Genomic DNA, 19,179 nt, shown 5'->3' on the forward strand with positions numbered 1-19,179 from the left:
TACAATACGTGTGTTTGTTTCTGTACTGTTTTGATTTTATGCAGCCAAGTAGAATCTTAATACTAAACACGTTTGATAACTTATTAGTATAAAATAACATTAAAATCATGATGTTGGATCAGTATATTGAATAATACATATAGATACATGTCCTTAAATAGTACCTTTAGAAACGTATAGTTCTGTATGTGTTCATTTGTATAATCTTTAATCGCTTCATTTATATGATATTACGACCTCATTTTAGACACATATTGTCACAAGACAATAATAATATGGAAACGAAAATCTATTGTGTTTGTATACTTCCATCAATACGTGCAGGTGTGCTGAAGTATCAGATTGTCATGGGTGAAAAATGTTCACGAAACTTAGAAAACAAAGTTCTCAGAAAACAATGATATATTGAGCCGGTTTAAAGTGACATTAGACGCATCTTAACAGTATATGCTATGTTTATAGGTGTCTATCGCAACCGTTGTTTATTTTTATTTTTTTCACTTCATATACACTTACATTTGTTAATGCAGCATCAATATACTAAAACAATATCCCAAAAAATAAATCATTTTAATATCAACAGTCGAATTTGCAAGCATGTATATCAGGCATGTACGATGTGAATCTAAATTTAGTTTTAGTGCAGATTCGTGCATACGACACAAAGACACAATTTTGTTTTACGGATCATTTTAATTTCCTGCAACGGTATCTTTCATACGACACACGAACACCAACTCCGATCCTAATAAAAGACATTTCCGCTCTGCTGAGAGTCATGTAAAATATCGAATAAATTAATATATACATTTTTTTATAAACAACTGGTAGCACGATGAGTTGCAAATAATTGGTCAGTTACCACATTTTAACTAAATATTTTGACCTGTTAATTCTTTTCAGCTGAATTCAACAGTGAAAAATGCCCATAATTTCACTTAAAAAAGACAGTGAACATGCGTTATTTGTGCCTATAAGTGTTGAGAATTATGAACGCAATTATCTATAAACCATTATTCACTTTTCATTAGTGTCAAAAGCGTTTAGAAAGAGCGGAATACTTTGACAGATTTTTTATACCAGCGACGATTTTTTTTCACCGAAAAATGAATTAAAGATCTAACTGTTGACTTTAACAACAATATTTCACTATGTTACTTCTCTACACAAGTCCAACATGATAATGTAACATTCATTTTTGGCTTGAAGATACGTCCATGCGCTTTGATAATAGGTTGTCAGCAATGCATGGCCGAAGATCTCGGAAATATTACCATGTAGATCGATACGGGAATCACTTGTCGTGAAAGGCCATAAAGATGTTAGACAATCATAGGCCGCGCCGGTAGTTTTGCAACGGAAACTTGTGGTCTTGGCCCAAATATCAATAGCGAGAAAGGTTGGCCTTATGTAAATACAAGTGTTGTCCATATATGATACGCTATGCGAAACAGTTTCTTTTGCGATTCTGTTGCTTTTAGCTCGACTATTCATAGAATAGTCTGAACTATAGTGATCAGCCTAATGTCTGCATCGGTCGACGTCCAAATTATGCTCTTGTGAATGAAAACGGGCAATGTTTTCAATATCATCGTTTCTACTACATGTTTTTAAATGGAACTTCTCTTATATGTTCGGGTCATCTGTGAGGTCACTTACCAAGTTCTTTAACTCTTATCTTCAATTTTAAATTACGATTACCCTTTTTGTACTGAGAACTTTCAGTTTGACATTTGCGTCAAACTGCGCCATATATCTGTAACAAAGCAGATATTAAAATAAACCTTCACATGTTTACATAATTATGTGTTAAGAGCCTTTATGAGCATCCATTGACCAAGACCTAAAAATTATGGCCGGCTTTTTCGCAGGATTATGCCCCAGGTCGTAATTAACAAGTCATGTTGAGGGTGGCATGCAACACATAATTTTGATCAGGTTTGTGTGCAGTACATATCTCTGCCATTGACCCACTACACAGATTCAGCCGAATCTTCACACACGTATTCATGATCATTAGTGAAGATCACTGACCAAGGCCAAACACTGCGAGCTACAATTAAGAATAATTAACCCCTTTTTGTACTTTAAATTCACCTTAACGTTTGATTGCAACAACTTCATATTCATATGTGTATTGAAGAAATTGAAATACAACTTCAAATAGGTCTATATAAACAGTCAGTGACCACCACCTGTAACTTGTATAAGCCTTTTCGAAGGTAATACCACATTTCTATTGAAGGTTATGGTGCAGTACAGTTGCAAGTTGCAAGTATCAAGTTTTTTCTCATCGATTTGCAACTCTCGACTAAGTTCGTTTCATCAATGCGGTTGCAACTTTCAATAGGTTAAACACCACTTTTTCCTAAAATCGTGACGTCATTTACGCGCGCGACTGTCAGACGAACTATTGATAACATTGCGTCGCGCAGTTCAAATTGGACCAGAGAGGAAACAGAAACTCTGGTAGACGGCTATGAAAAAAAGTAGAAAAAAGAGAAGTGTTGTTTGTAAAAAAAGCAAAAGCCGCCATGCGCCCTTATCGATAACGATCTGTATTGCCTTTCTACCCGTACATTTTAATATATTACCATATAAAATAAAATTCCACAAACCTTTTTTTCCTGAAGCAGTACCAATGGGTTATCCTTCAATAGGGTCTAAACAAACGTGTGTTTTCAACAACCGGTCCTTGTAAAACCTTGGCCAGTCGTATTATTGTTTTATTATAAATGTTTATATAAGTCATATCTCCACTTGACACGAACGAGGAAATAAAATGCTTAAATCTCCGTTACCTTCATTCGTGGAATAAGATAGGATAATGACGCATGGGAATTTTAATTGGCTCACCAAAGCGTTAAATACCACGCATTCCGTATATAAACACAATGAAAATTAGTTTTAATGTGCGTGGTACATGAAATACTAGTAAGTTCAGATTACCGACTCGTATCGCGATCTTGAAAATTCACGCTTAAATCGTTTCGATAGAGAATTGGACGTACCTCACAGTCAAAGCAAGCCAATATTCTATACCTATACCGATTGTATATTATATTATGTTTCAGTGTAGAATAACACATGATTAGGCTACGAATTTACATAATATAAAATAAAATCACTTCTATAATTAATCACATTCAATACATTGATTAAAACAAGCGAACGTAATGTGACAGTCAATATAACATTAATTTATTTTTTGATCCGAACACAAACTGGATTCAAGGGAGATAATACAATAAAACGCGTTTATAAGAGCCGTTTTATTTTTATTGGACACACGAAACTGCTGTGCATTTTTTATAAACAAAATATAATACAACGATATCAAAAGGTCTTAAGCAAAAGTTAGCTTTACTTCCATTTTGAAAACGACTTTAATATACTACTTTTGACACTAAATTCAAATTGTTTTCTCGTGTGTTTCGATTGGGAACCAGTTTAAACTTGAACCGGTGAAGCAATCTGCTAGCAGAGTTTTCATTCCATACTCTCACATACAACGAGCTAAACAAAAAGCATCTTGCCGAAAGGAAACAAATGCCTTTGAGCTACATATAGTCAGATTTGTATGAATTGAAGCGTAGAAATAGAGCAACAGTTACAGTTGTTGATCTGGGAAGTATAGTCTTCGGTTGAATTGATCGTAATAGACATCACTCATATAGTAAGAAAATGGTTTGGGTCTTACATTCATGGTCATGATTAGAGAAAACCCATACGTTATAAAAACACAAATAAAATCCGATCGTTTCCAAAACTGTGGAATACGGCAAAAATCAAACAAAAAAATAACAAAGACATAATCAGACAGTCTTTAATGTTGCGAAACACAGAACGGATCACTTTATTCGATCTGTCAGGATCAATGCGTTATAGGTAATTGATTCTGAACAATTCGTTTTTAGGTGGTACAGAAGACATGTAAAAGAATTAGTGGTTGTCATGTTTCTTGTACATGATAGCATATTGCAGCTCATGTTCTGCGAGCAGAAATGTTTACAACAGACACAGGGGGATCATTTCAAGCGGCTTTTAAAGGTTCGCCATAAGCCGGAAAATGAAATCATTCACGTTTCTAAATTGGTTCTATTTATAGTTTTCGGTATTGATCGTATTTGTTCGTTTTACGATTTGATTTAGCGGGAAATTAGCTCTTGCATTGCAAGGTTTCGTGACGTTATAAAGGTGTATAGACGCGTTTTTTGTTTAGAAAAGTGCAAGGCAAAGGGCACTTTAGTCGCTCCATATTGGCCGTCTATTCCTTTTTTTCCCTACGTTGTTTGATTTTCTGTGTTTAACCAATATATTGCAGAAATTTTAGTTTTTAATAACGCTAGAGAAATTTATTAATGACGCTAGAGAAATTTATGTTCAAGGTAAAATACCGATTTCGGATCAAAGAAATTTACCAGCAATGTTCTTGTTGCTCGCATCGACTGTTGCTGACTAGGAGTTGTTCACTGACAATGGCTATTTTGAGAAGACCCCCGAGATAAATTTAGAACGTAAACAATTTACCGTGGGAAAATGGGTTGTTCCATTACTGGGTATGGGGTTTTTCGTATTCATTTGGTCTTAATTTGAATTAAAGGTGTATCAGATGTTTTTTAATGTTGTTATTATTTTGAACATCTTTGTTATTTGAAATTTCATTGTAATTAACTATTTTTAATACAAATAATCCATGCAATTGTTTATCTTCTTGAAAATATGTATTAATCTTAAGATTTTCCATGCGTTATTTTCTGTTCTATGTTTACATATGTTTTATGTCTAAAGCCTGGCAGGATGTTTCGAGATCATCAACGTTGTCCCCAGAACTGTTTTCAGCTGTCAGAAATGCTTGTTTAAACGGACGTACGTGAGGTTTCCACGATTAGGACGTACACATATATAGCTTTTGAAAAATTTAGTTAGTGGCGAGTTGAATGCAAGTCGGAAGAAATGCAGCAAATCTAAGTTGAATAACATCTTTTATGCTATTAAGTGGGCTAATATGATGGCTCATGTAAACTATCCATGTGAGAATGATTGGTAAATGTTATGTTTAAGTTGGAGTACTCGGCCTGTTTCCAAACTAGTACATAAAAAGATACCAATTTATTCTTTAATTTAATTATTTGTAAAGCGTTATGCGTCTAAAACAGTTTTTTGGCTGATATAAGAATTGGTTGTTTGTTTTATCGTTTGTTGTTTTTTTCCGTATCTCTGAAGCGCTTGCTCTATAGAGATGCCATATTGATATTCTAGACACGCATTGTAATATTTTGTTCACAAATCGAAAATAGACGTTCTGAGGGAAGGGAATAATGTTATTATTACCAGGACAGTTAATGCGAGGTGTAATTCAAATTTACTTGAACGTTACTTGAATAAGGCAAATATAGAACATTCGTCATCTGAGTGTTTATTTCGTTCAGTTCGGTTTTGCAAAAGGACTAACACTTATGTTCTTAGATTTTAAACAAGTCAGTCAATCTCGTATTCAAGTGTTACAGATATTTTTAAGAAGAAAATTACAGAGTTCAGGCTGGATGCTGTTAAATTTGGTTTGCATTTTTTTCGGTCTAGTGGGGTGCGTTAATTGTGTGTTATCTTTTGTGGCAGTGGTAGTTCATAGATTATTAAAATATATGCATCTATATTTATTTTTACTTCAGTATTATTCGTGTACATGATATAATCAACACTGGTCCTATTTGAATAATTTTTAATGCAAAATGATATGGTTGCTTACTTTGAGGATTTATATTCTCAATATTATACTTGGTTTAAAATAAGTTATTTTTGTTAAATTCGAGTTGTGATAAGTGGAATGTCAGTTAGTGGTGATGTGCTCTGTAGTGGGCGGAATACAATATTTGTGTATAATAATATTGACGGATTGGCATGTTATGTGTTTGATAATTGGCGGAATAGCAGGTTATGTGTTCTGCAATTGGCCAGATGCCTAGTTACATGTATGTGCTCTTCAATTTGTAGTTCATAGACTGTCTTCTTATATGTTTGATTATTAAGATATATGCATTAATGTTTGTTTGTATTTAAGTATTATTCGTATACATGATATAAGCAATGTTGTTGGCTATTTGAATAGCTTGCAAAAAATATGTTTGGCTACTTTGAGGAGTATAATTTTCAAGATTCTACTTGGTTTATAATAAGTTATTTGTTTTAAATTCGCGTTGTGATTAGTTGAATGTTAGTTAGTCGTGATGTGCTCTGTAGTAGGCGGAATACAATCTTTTTGTGGATTAATATTGGCGGATTGGCATATTATTTCTTTGATAATTGGCAGAACAGCAGGTAATGTGTATTGCAATTGAGGAAATGCCAAGCTATGTTCTCTGGAATTGGCGGAATGCGAAGTTTTGTGTTCTGCAATTGGCGGAATGACAAGTTATGTGCTCTGCAATTGGCGGAATGCCAAGTTATTTGCTCTGCAATTGGTGGAATGCCAAGTTATGTGCTCTGCATTTTGCGGAATGCCAAGTTATGTGCTCTGCATTTTGCGGAATGGCAAGTTATGTGCTCTGCATTTTGCGGAATGCCAAGTTATGTGCTCTGCATTTTGCGGAATGCCAAGTTATGTGCTCTGCAATTGGCGGAATGCCAAGTTATGTGCTCTGCAATTGGCGGAATGCCAAATTATGTGCTCTGCATTCGGCCGAATGCCTAGTTATGCGCTCTGCATTTGGCCGAATGTATAGTTACATGTATGTGCTCTGCAATTGGCGGAATGCCAAGTTATGTGCTCTGCAATTGGCTGAATGCCAAGTTATATGCTCTACATTGGCGAAATGCCAAGTTATGTGCTCTGCAATTGGCGGAATGCCAAGTTATGTGCTCTGCAATCGGTCGAATGCCTAGTTATGTGCTCTGCAATTGGGCGAATGCGTATTTACATGTATTGCTCTGCAATTGGCGGAATGCCAAGTTATGTGCTATGCAATTGGCGGAATGCCAAATCACGTGCTCTGCAATTGGCGGAATGCCAAGTTATGTGCTCTGCGATTGGCGGAAGGCCAAGGTACGTGCTCTGCAGAAGAAGCGCTTATTCTGAGGTCGGTTGCTGTAAGAGGATGAGGATAGAAGTCTGGCTGTCTAGATGTTTGCAATAGTACAGAATAGAGATAAAATTGGCTAAGAATACTTTCTATTTAATTTATTTTCATAACTAAGTTTAAAATTACATACATTTATATTGATACAAGAAACTCTCTTTGTTTTACTCGATTTTATGCCAATAACATTCCTTGTACCTATATGTTGTGTTGTTGTTCTTTTTTGTTTTTTGAAGCAATTTAGATTAGGGAATAATTGATTTACTCACAATGAAATAGTGAGTAAATGAAATTATTCACGTTTCTAAATTGGTTCTATTTATAATTTTCGGTATTGATCGTATTTGTTCGTTTTACGATTTGATTTAGCGGGAAATTAGCTCTTGCATTGCAAGGTTTCGTGACGTTATAAAGGTGTATAGACGCGTTTTTTGTCACTCGAGGTCGTTTTCACGCCCCCCCCCCCCCCTTACTTGGCTTAATTTGCTATATCATATGTATGATATATGTGCATTTTTTTTAATTATTAATTTTTATTTTCAGAATTTATGACGGTTTTAAAAGAAGTTTTTATACACTATTGTTGTTAATATAGTAAATGGAGTTCGTTTCAGATTTTCATATAAGATGCAGCCAACGGTATTATTTTTATTGATAGTTCAGTATTACTTACTTGTTGACTCCTTTGCTGTAACATTATTTAGTATATTTTCAGTTACCAAGATGGCCTTTACATTTTGGGTTTCTACATATTTCAAACAGTCAATCATCAGCACTCCGTCCCATGAGCAATCACGCCCTGGGTCATTGCAGGTGGATGAAGTCCGCTTAATCAAGATTCTATTGAATTTGTATTTTGCTGCCAATAACATGCCTTGTACCTATAAGTTGTGTTGTTGTTCGTTTTTGTTTTTTGAAGCATTTTAGATTAGGGAATAATTGATTTACTCACAATGAAATAGTGAGTTAATTCACGTTTTAAAGGCTGCATTGACATAATTATTCATTACATTGACCAGTTACTGATCAAGCCCAAAATTAAGAACACAGACCTGTTGTAAATCGTAGGCGCATTTCCAGATCGGTAATGATGCAAGATGCTATAAAGAACGATTTAAAAAAATTGCCGAGTCATGATTCCGAGCGACTCCCATCCAGAGTCGCACGAAGGAACCATCAGAGAAAGAGAGAGATTGGTGATAAAATGTGCTTAAACATTACGTTATGAAAGCGAAACAATAAAACTGAACGAAGAGCGATTTGGTCGCCATATTAACCTCAGAACGCAACAGACGGAAATATTGCTTAATATAATGTAAGCGTTTTCACAGAAAAAGCCGCAGTTGGTTGACGAACCGGAAGAGGAAATTCTTGGACAAGTCACGGTCCAACTTCCAGACAGCGATGAGCTGATTTAAGTTGATGTGGAGGTGAAGATGATATTTGGCGAGACGGAACTGCCCGTGGAGGCAAAGGAAATGTCTGCACATAAAGATAAAAATGACATATGCTTCATGTGTTTACTTCCTCTGAATCGCAATAGCTATGTTATGTTTAAAAGTATAATGTGTATTATATACAGCTTCGTTCCGAAATGGCATGAACTACTTAATAGCTGCTGAAAAGAACCGTTCAAGAACTTTGAACTGTAGACACTTACCAGTCATGAGTGTTTCTGTTTTTGTTTATTATTAATTTGTTATGCTGCCGTTTGAAAACTTACCTCACGCGCCCTGAAAGATATTATTTTGACTTTTAGATGTACATAAAGGGAAATCCTACTGCTCATCATTGCCATTTATCAAACCTAGATGTCATTGCCCATTTGAGATTTTGTCAATCAGGTTTATTGGACAAAAATGAGGGGACTGTGCTCAAACAATACTTGAATGTTAATGGAATTTCATTTGGTTGACGTTTCATCGGGCCTTTGTCATGGTGCTTAATCTTCTTGGAAGATGTATTGTCTGACAATTAGCAGATCATAAATATGTATCTAATGTCTCACTTCAAAGAATTAATGATTCCCTCGATAAGTGCTTTAGTTCCAACACACGTGTAATAAATGTATCTTTATAACGCCAAACTAATATCCGAAATACTTATAAACCCATAAAATTTGATATTCATCATAAATTCATCAGTTAAATTCAGCGTTCTGCATTCCTGTTCATCTTATAATGTTATTTAGTCCTACACATATATAGTTCTGCCAAAAGGATACATTTCGATTCTTACATTATCATAGCATATCTTGAGCCATTTAAATATAAGAACGAATTTTAACTGTGTGTGCTCAGGTTGGATAATTCTTTTTATGTTGTTTAATCAATAGTTTAAAAGTGGGTATATAATCAAATTGAAAAAACATCAACGCGTCAAAAGCACGATTTAAGAGTATAAGCAAACTAAAAACCATTCATTGTTCAAAAACTCAACAAAAAGGACCGTGTGGCATTATAAAATTTACAGAGTGTTAACATGTAATTTTTCAAATAAAAATGTCAGTTTAAAATTATTTAATACGTGTTTTATTATGACATTTACAGAGTATCTAAATGTGGCTGATATTCACGTTATGTTTCAAAAATCAAAAATAATGCACTTGAGTTCCTTCGAAACATTTTTTTTGTGTGCTATCGACGTTTATGCATTTGATTTACAAATATGTGTGTTTTTTTGCAAACAGATTTTTAGCGAGGCTGTTTTCGGAGAAAACCCGAGCTATTGTTATAGCCAGATCGTCGTCCGCCGTACGCCGTAGGCGTCGTGCTAAAACCTTAATTTTGGCCATAACTTTTTAAATATTGAAGATAGCACCTTGATATTTGGCATGCATGTGTATCTCATGGAGCTGCACATTTTGAGTGGTAAAATTTCAAGGTGAACATCATCCTTCAAGGTCTATGGTCGAAAAAACAAAGTCAAGGGAAGTAATAAGCTTTAAATGGACATAGTTATCTGACCTGCCCACGTATATATTTTTGTTAAATAAATCAAAGCGGCGCAGTAGGCGGCATTGTGTTTCTGACAAACATATTGTGGTAAAAGGTCAAGGTCATCCTTTACGGTCTATGGTAAAAAATACAGATTTAAGGGAAGTAATAAGCTTTAAAAAGGGAGAAAATTATTCAATATTGAACATAGCCACTTTATATATTTGACATGCATGTGTATCTCATGGAGCTGCACATTTTGAGTAGTGAATCTACAGTCACAGACAGTATAGTGGCTTTTAATTATTTGCTACTAAAAATAGAGATTTGTTAGAGACAATTATTTTCAAGGGAAGTAATTTATATAATTATAAATCTCATATTATATATTTCCTTACCAAGAATTGAAGTTCTTTTCACAGTTACTGTACAGATTTATTATTTTGATTATTTATAACCCAAATGATTGATTTTTCAAAGTTTTTTATGATATAATTATTATTTCTTTGATGAACATTACATACCTGTGGACTCATGTCTATAGATTCATGATCAACTCTGGTTATGATCTCTTTTAAACCACAGGCCTTGGTTGTCAGTGATGTCTGACATGGTCATAATTGACTGTGAGACCCCCCCCCCCCCCCCGGTTGGATTAGACAAAATTCATGGGAAGTAAGAACCTTTGAAGGGAGATAATTTCTATACCTGCCAAATGATAAATAGAAATTTTATTTAAATGCGGTGCAGTAGGGTGCATTGTGTTTCTAACAAACACATCTCGTGTTGGGTCACTAGGTCAAAGGTCAAGGTCACTGTGACCTCTAAAAAAATATTCTGACAAGCTTTCGCAGCCGAGCGTGGCACCCGTTATGCGGTGCTCTTGTTTAACTTGTGCAATTAATTGACCCCAAGAGGTCGTCTTGAGTTGAGTCGTATAATCAAAGTTGACACCAGGGAGTGTCTGCAGTACAGTCTAGTACATTTCTTAACTGTTTAAAACATTTGACAGGGTAAGTTAATTCAGACTAAGGATCATTCAATTAAGTGCGAACGCCAATACAATCAAAGCTGCGTTAAGCATGCTGTCCCTGCAAGTGACAAAATGGCTGCTATAGGCAGGTGTCTACTTCAGGCAGGGGACCACTGAGCGTGGAGTCCATTTGTCTGATTAATATAACTTTTGGTGGACACTATTACACATTAGATCATTCACAATCACCATCATTAACATGGGATTATTCAAAGAAACACTCATAAAATATGCTGACCATATACAGCAGGTGACCTCTAATTAATGGTTAAAAACACTCAAAAGCAACGAATATTTCGTACAATATTCCGAACATTTACAAGCGAACGCGATATTTGTTTTGGTCAGCTTCGGACGCACGAATTCGTTGTTCTTCCGACGCTCCCCGAAGCCAGTCTCGCGTTCGCTCGTAAATGTTCGGATATCGTGGCGGGAAATTAACATGGACTATATTGTAACACACAAAAAACTTGTATTTTGTATCTCGTTAAATAAATGTTAACATACCACACCTAGCGTTGAAATCTTGTCTATAGCTATAAGGAACGCTAATTTTGTATGGGTTAACTTTATTTTACGAAATATTTGTTGATTTTGAGTATCTCTGTTACTTTAGCAACGACTGCAGACTATGATTTTTGTCAGAAGGAATTTAAACTGACCGCTTAAACCAGGTCAAATCAACTAGGCCAAGTTATACTTTTGTACACAGCTGGCTGCGTTGCCGGCTAGCTGCTGTTGTCAGTTGTGTAAAATATCGAAAAAGCTAGATCACACACGTTCTTTACGATAATGATGAATTTATAATTCGAAGCATCATCAAGGATGCCAAATTGGATTTTTATAACAGTTTGGTCAATACATATATTATAAGATATGACATTTTTGTTAAGACTATGGCGGAGCGAAATAATGCGTCATATATTAATGCCAAAATGTATTGAATTACTAAAGTGTGAACCATAATGAATTGGTTTGTTGGTGTAATAAATATCTTATCTAAGAAATACTATAGCTGTCGTGCCACAATATCGATAATAAACGTGCAAACGATCTGATATCTGTTATTACATAACTGTATATTATGATGAATTTTTTCTTTAGTTTTGCTAGATTTACCCACAAACAATAATGTGAACGCAATTTCTTGCTGTATCATTCATATGTACAAATATTGAAGCTTGTTTTCTTGTCTTCTTTAGCGCGTTTGGTCTTACGTCTGCCCCTGATGCTCCATATGATATTTTTGTGTTCTTATGTTTTTAAGCATTTACAATCAATGTTATTAATTAAATGTGCAAATGTTTTGAAAATCCTCCGTTTAAAAGAATTCGAGTACACTGGAACACTCGCATTTTCAATACCATCACTATATGTAAACAAACAAAAAGAAATATGGCAGTTCTTAAACTGCAATTAGACACACTTTTACTTACATTAAAAAAACAAAACAAATTTCGTACCGTTGACATCCAGTTTAATCTTTTAACAACAGGCCACGTACTCAATAATTTTATACAGTTATAAAACTTAAAATACATTCAAATCAACATTTAAACGATACACCATAGTTCAAAGACAATTTTGGTTCGGATTTCTGCTATATTCATCGCATTTTGAGGAGCGTAGTAAGGCAAAATCACACCGTAAATACAAACTTAAGCTTGTTGATGGAGAAGCATTTACATGTGTGGTATTGGAAACGCCTTTGGTGATACAATATTGGGGCACCTTACATGGTTTAGATTATTAAAGAAATGTCCACTCAAGTGTGGCAAAATAGCGACTGTTAAGTGTTGAATGTTACTAGTTTTTCGAAAAGCTCAATGTGTTTAACCATGCGTGACTGCTTTCAACGAACTTTCTCTTTTGAAGAGACACATGTTTTTCGATTTAAAATGATTAAGATTTACAAATATTTCTAATCACGTACGAAATTGTCCAAGGTTACGCAAAACGACATTATTGTAATAATTAATACACTTGTTATACGTCGCTTCCCCTAACACACTTCGACACGAAAACTCACCGTATCTCATGTAACTATAAAATTGTTCCATGTCATGCTGAGAAGGGACAACAACGTATGTTGACATTGGAACAGTAACGGATGAGCTAAATGCGTTCGAGCGTCTTGTTGGTTGATCAGTTATCTTCGTGTTGGAAGACTGATTATCGAATGCAGCAAGTTGGTCAAAAGGGTCAGGTACATAACGCCCGTTTCGTGTATTAGACTGGTTTGTTACATCACGCCCCACATTGGCATCACTTCCATAGTTTCCATCTTCTGTTGTGGGGAATAGTTGAGCAGATTGTTGATTACTTCCCGGTTCTGTTTGCAACTTCTGTGTTTGTCGCTCAGTCGCATCATTGCCTCTTTTAAAAAAAGCTTGTGTCTTGTCCAAATCAGATATCAACGAACCTTGCTTTGGGTCATCCGTAGCCCAAGCCTCTCGAGCTTTTGGTGAGTTAATTCCCAAATCAGACGACGAATTCTGACGTCCTGGCGAGTTATTATGGGTCGTTGCCTTATGTGCGGATGCCCTGTTGTTATGTTTGCCTACTGGTGAACGCCCTTGAGCCACGCCTCTCTCGAGGATAGGACCTCCTTCGTGTAGATGCAATGCCGGCCAGACTATAAACTGTACCTTACTTCCGGACTCGGTGTATGCTTTGTAGATGCTGAGGTCAAAATCTGAATTCGGCGAAACAGGAGGGGAGAATACAACAGGAGGATCATGAGCATTCATCAACCAGCAGAGCTTCACACATCCGTCTATGTACTTACAAACCCTGTGATCAGCGAAGAGTTCTCGTTGTTTTGATTGTGTTTTTCGAGTATACTCCTAAAATGTACCAGAAAATACTGGATATTTACGGAACAACATAAATTAAATATCGCAAATTATGTGAACAGTTTAATGAAGACAGAATTTTTTTCTTTTATAATTGGAACACTAATTACCTTGCACAACGCCTGGACACTGAGCTCTGCTGTGTATTTTCTGAACTCTTTCATCTGTTTCTTTAGTTCAGGTGCGTCTGGTAAATTACTCGGCTGAAACATGGTGTAATATGGTAGCGATACATGGTATGAAGAAATGATTTCAGCGATAAAAATACTTAATATCTGTTTATAAATAATAATTTATTTTACCATCACAATGCACTAACAAACGGTTGGTTATTGATGGCCTCATACATACATTATATGAGTTGTTATTTTAAGAACAGGGTACTAAATTGTGTTGGGGCTAAGAGCAGTTTCAATATATACACATTCCTCTCACGAAACATCAGTATGTCATTAAATTGTCTAAACCAAAAAGCGGAAGAAATGGCAATTAAAATGCATATGGCTGGCTAACTGCTAAAATATGAGAATTTGTATCGCAGTGTAGATCCATTCGATAATGATTAATAATAACATTACAATGCATAATGCAATATGTACAATGCCCTGAATTACAGACCTCATAATTAAACAATTTTGGCGCTTACCTCCGCGTTGGACATGAAGGAAACTTGCTTAAGCTGAAGACTCTGTTCTTCGGATTTAGATTTACAAAACTCATTGACATCCTACAATAACAACACTCACAATAAGGCATATATATTAATAGTATGTATTCTTATTAATACATAATGGAATCCAAAAACAGGTACATTGATATCAACACGCGGCTATGTATTTCCAACAACGTCAAACGGTCATTGATTACTACTTTGTTTGTCAATACATATCGGTTTTTCTACCTGACTTTTACAATAAATTCCCCGAATAAATTCATAGTGTGTGATTAAGGCGACCCCTTATTTAGTAAACATACTAATTGTTTTACCTTCCTATCCTAATTAAAATATAAAACCTGCAGCACATTTCATCCTCATGTAAATGATACATACCATCAGAATTTCAAAAAGTTTTTGAATAGCGTTCAGTTCGCCTCCACAAGTGAGCTCAAGGACTTCATATGCATCTGTCCATTCGTTATCGTAGAGTTCCTGTATAAAGCATTAACAGATCTTTACTGTTTATTAAATATTAGAATTGAAACAAACAGACAAAAAGTACTTGCGCACTTTCACCTACCGAGTGTTTTTCTCCCAGTTTTGACGGTCTGTTTGAATCACTGAGATCAGCTATTTGTGGGTTGTTCTCTGTCAGGCTGTTGCTCATTTGTCTGCTTAACCTTAAAACAAGCCAAATAATAGGCTGCGAACACTGCCTCGATGGGGTATTCGAACAAACAGTAATATTTAAGTATGAATATTGTAACTAGCCATACTTTGAATCACAAAAAATGAAATTGATGGTTCGCATGTTAATCGTTTGATTCCAGTTACTTAACATTAAAACAAATAACCAGGAAAAGTACGATACAAATACATTGCAACTATTATTCAATTTGTTACAAAAAAATGTCACATACCTAGAGTTGGATTGCGACAATTCTGCTTTCACTTTATTTAAGTCATTTTTTGTTTTTGCCAGCTCTTTTTGATTAAGTCGATTTTCTGACGTAATATTATTATTTTGTGTTACTAATTCATTATTAGCAAGTTTTGCTTTTTCCAGTTCTAGCTTAAGTTCATCGTTTTTGAATTCAATCTGTTCTTTTGATCGTTTCAGATCTTCGTATGCCTTTTCGATGTGGTCGATTTTATCAGCATGAGTTTTCTCCATAGCAAGCATTTTTTCTTCCAGTTTAGTTGCTTTGTCTTTCAGACTATTTACCTGCATCGGGTTTTGTAAGCTGGAAAACTGTAGAGTAATATTGTTATGCAAAATTACATTCAAAAATACTATATTGTAATATAGATATATTATAATCCTATGTTAAATAGTAGTATAATCGAACCAGTGGTATTAATAAATACTTGCACATTATTCACTAAAACAACGACATCATTAAGCTTTCAAATAACAACACATTTTGAACATATTTAGTTTTCGTTCTAATTTTAATATACGCATATAATTTCCGTTGTTAAATGCTCAATAAACAACAAAAGGATTTATAAAGCGTATGATTTAAACCCCAGTGGCATTAGCCCGAATCGTTTACAATCGTGCAAAGACATGGTTACAGCCCGACAAATCAGATAATTAAAACAATCGTTCGATTCTTTGATTATTTTAAGGTATTTTAAGGTGCGATGTTAATGTCATCGCGTTTCGATTAATAATAAGATTCGACGTACATTATGCATCTCCTGTTTAGCATCTCCAACCAACTGCTGCATCTCTTCAAACCTGCTGAAGAATGTTTTAAGTGCTTTTATCGATAATTCCTCATCCTTAACGGTCGGTGGTTGGTAGTTGGGATACGCTGCAGATGGATAAGGCACGAAAGAAACGTTTCTTGACAGTGAAATAGTATCGGCAGCGTTTGATGTATCCGGTCTACCATCACGATTTTCCGCATCTGAAGGTTTCGACTGAGCTTTTTCACAGGCCTGTGTATGCGATCGGTCTTCTCTACGTGTTCGTCGACGTGCCTTCGTTTGTATATCGCTGACTGTTGACGTAGAAAAGGTGTCTGTATACCTATCCATGGTGCCGGAAAGATTGATCTCATAGACCGAGGTCGTCGGGTGCGGGTTAGTACTGTCAACATTATTCACCAGATTATTTTTTATATGAACCGAACAAGTTGTATGTATACCGGTAGGTACACAATATATTCGGATGTACGGACTATGGATGACTATTCTGCCTTAGTTGATGGGCTATTTACTCCAATAAAACCATACATTTTTGGATTTTGATCGTTAGTACGTAACATTCTTTTGACATTTGCATTTGTTCTATTTTTTAAATAATTGAAAATTAATAAACGTTATTGTAAGACTTTACACTTCAACATTTTAATGCAATAATTTCTCGGTTACACCATATTTAGGAATGGTCATTGTATTGCGACATTTTATACTACGATGGCTTTATAGGTGCACAAATATTGTGTCACTTAATGGGGCCTTTTCACAGATTTTGGCATATTTTGAAGTTTGTCATTAAATGCTTTATATTGATAAATGTAAACATTGGATCTTAAAAGCTCCAGTAAAAAATCAAGAATAAAATTTAAAAAAAGGAAAAAAGTAGCCGGTACCAGGGCTCGAACCAGTGACCCCCGGAGTCCTGGAGATAGTCTGAAGTAAAAACGCATAAGCCCTCTCGGCAATTCCGCCGGGTATACACAGTTTGTGTGTGTGCGTTTAAGATTTATTTACAGGTCGTCCAGCGTCTTCGCGACTACAGATGTATCGACCTGCCGTGTATGCACAGTTTAAGTATTTTATACCTTATATAAGCAATCTTCGTAGTTTCGTTAATTTAAACGACAACAGAACTCTCCAAATTATTCAATCGTTTCGCATTGCAAGGCTTTATAATTTTTAGGTTTTCAAATCGTCAAAAGATACATATATTGGCTATATTGGACTATGGTAAATGTTCAGTAATACTGTTTCCTCACAAATATCATAACAAAAACAAAAATTTGCTAATCTGAAACATCTTTTTTCAATTTTGTCAATTTACCAAACCGTGAAAAGATCCCTTTAATAGGCTATAGGCGTTAAACTGAATATGCTCGAATTATTCCGTTTTGCATCGTGAAATCTTGTTAGTAACATTGTCGCACACTTTTTGGAGGTTAATTATGTTCAGTAACTGAAGTTAAGGATTAGGCGTAAATCGAACGTATATTTGTTTGTACTCACCAGACCAACCAATTTTCTTTTCTGCCAGCCCAGAACTTTGTTTATGGTATTCACCAGTGTAAAGTGTTTTTTTTTATATAAATTATTTCCCTATTCAAAATCGCAAATTATTTGTTATGAACAAAATATATGTTGCAAAGTTGTTTAAGATTTCTGTCATCACGAATCTTTGTTAAAGAGGAAAATGACTTGAGTAGAGTAAACAATGTCAAAAAAACAACAGATTGGCAGATCTACCTTGTTTGGAACTGTTATTGAAAATAAACGACTTAATTATTGTTTTGATCTTATTACGCAAAAAACCTACACACATAATTGCACACAGTTATTGGACACATTTAACTAAATGACAAATGAAGTGATTACCCAAACGTGAATGCACAAATTATTCTTGTTCTAGATAAAAGGAAGTCAGTATCAGAATAAAAAGTATAAATTCTAAAAACCCTTAAAAGCAAAAGAAATTAAAATCCATCTAACCTTTTTATGAAGAGAACGTTTGTGTACCCCTTAGTATCGTCAAAGTGGGTCTTCAGCTACTTGTAAAACTTTGGTCAGACGTATTATAGTAAATATAAACGTCTGTAAGTCAGATCTCCACTGGACACGAACGAGGAAGTAAATTGCTTATAAATCGTTTCATACATTCGTGGAATAGGATCTGATAACTGATATATTTACGCAAGTTGATTTACATAAGCCTTCCGAAGCGTTTAATACCACGCATAGGGTATGTAAACACATTGATTAGTGGTAAACATATATGTCGCACATTAAATACTACTGACTTGAGATTACCGATTAGAACCGCGAGGATTTTATTCGTTGCAGAGTAGAGTATGCTTTTGACAATGCCCAATTATGTCGCAGTCAACACAATAAACTACAGAGTCAATATTCTTTATCTCAGATTATATATCACTTATAGCGTTGAATAAATGAATTATTAGGCCCACGAAGATACAGAATATGAAAACAAATCAATTCTGTACTTAACCACATTCAAAGCAATTATTTAAACAATTGAACGTAATTTTACAGCATGTTACAGTCAATCGTTATATTCAAATAGTGTGCGTACTACGGAATCCGGATAGGCCATCTATAATCTCGCCATTTTTTCATCAAGGGCGACACTAGACACACGAAGCGATACACGATATTTTACTCGACAGTCGCGGCGACGCACGATAGTTTGCGCGACAGTCGCGGCGACGCACGATACATTTAACACGATATATCGCCTTTTGGGCTACCTAAACAAGGGCGATATATCGTGTTAAATATATCGTGCGTCGCCGCGACTGTCGCGCAAAATATCGAGTATCGCTTTGTATGTCTAGTGTCGCCCTTGATGAAAGAAGGGCGAGATTATAGATGGCACTATCCGGATTCCGTAGCGTAC

The 19,179-nt window shown here is 35.2% G+C and overlaps 1 protein-coding gene across 7 annotated transcripts in view; it reads right to left on the reverse strand.

Moving 5' to 3' along the window:
• Nucleotides 1–19,179, reverse strand: part of LOC127876540 (myosin-4-like) — a 32,596-nt gene that overhangs the window by 12,976 nt on the left and 441 nt on the right. The window contains exons 2-10 of one of the 7 annotated variants that reach the window (XM_052421842.1): nucleotides 18,255–18,374; nucleotides 17,162–17,320; nucleotides 16,251–16,656; nucleotides 15,479–15,810; nucleotides 15,139–15,238; nucleotides 14,952–15,050; nucleotides 14,547–14,627; nucleotides 14,011–14,103; nucleotides 12,513–13,891 (exon numbers count right to left, since the gene is read on the reverse strand). In XM_052421842.1, coding sequence (XP_052277802.1) covers nucleotides 12,971–13,891; nucleotides 14,011–14,103; nucleotides 14,547–14,627; nucleotides 14,952–15,050; nucleotides 15,139–15,238; nucleotides 15,479–15,810; nucleotides 16,251–16,604 — 1,980 coding nt within the window. In that variant the 5' untranslated portion in view covers nucleotides 16,605–16,656; nucleotides 17,162–17,320; nucleotides 18,255–18,374 and the 3' untranslated portion in view covers nucleotides 12,513–12,970. Of the gene's footprint in view, nucleotides 1–2,618; nucleotides 2,767–12,512; nucleotides 13,892–14,010; nucleotides 14,104–14,546; nucleotides 14,628–14,951; nucleotides 15,051–15,138; nucleotides 15,239–15,478; nucleotides 15,811–16,250; nucleotides 16,657–17,161; nucleotides 17,321–18,254; nucleotides 18,945–19,179 lie in introns of those variants that run through there. The other 6 variants (XM_052421840.1, XM_052421839.1, XM_052421838.1 and 3 more) reach the window with 6 other exon arrangements.

The sequence above is a fragment of the Dreissena polymorpha genome, chromosome 4, assembly GCF_020536995.1.
Source record: "Dreissena polymorpha isolate Duluth1 chromosome 4, UMN_Dpol_1.0, whole genome shotgun sequence".
NCBI lineage: Eukaryota > Metazoa > Mollusca > Bivalvia > Myida > Dreissenidae > Dreissena > Dreissena polymorpha.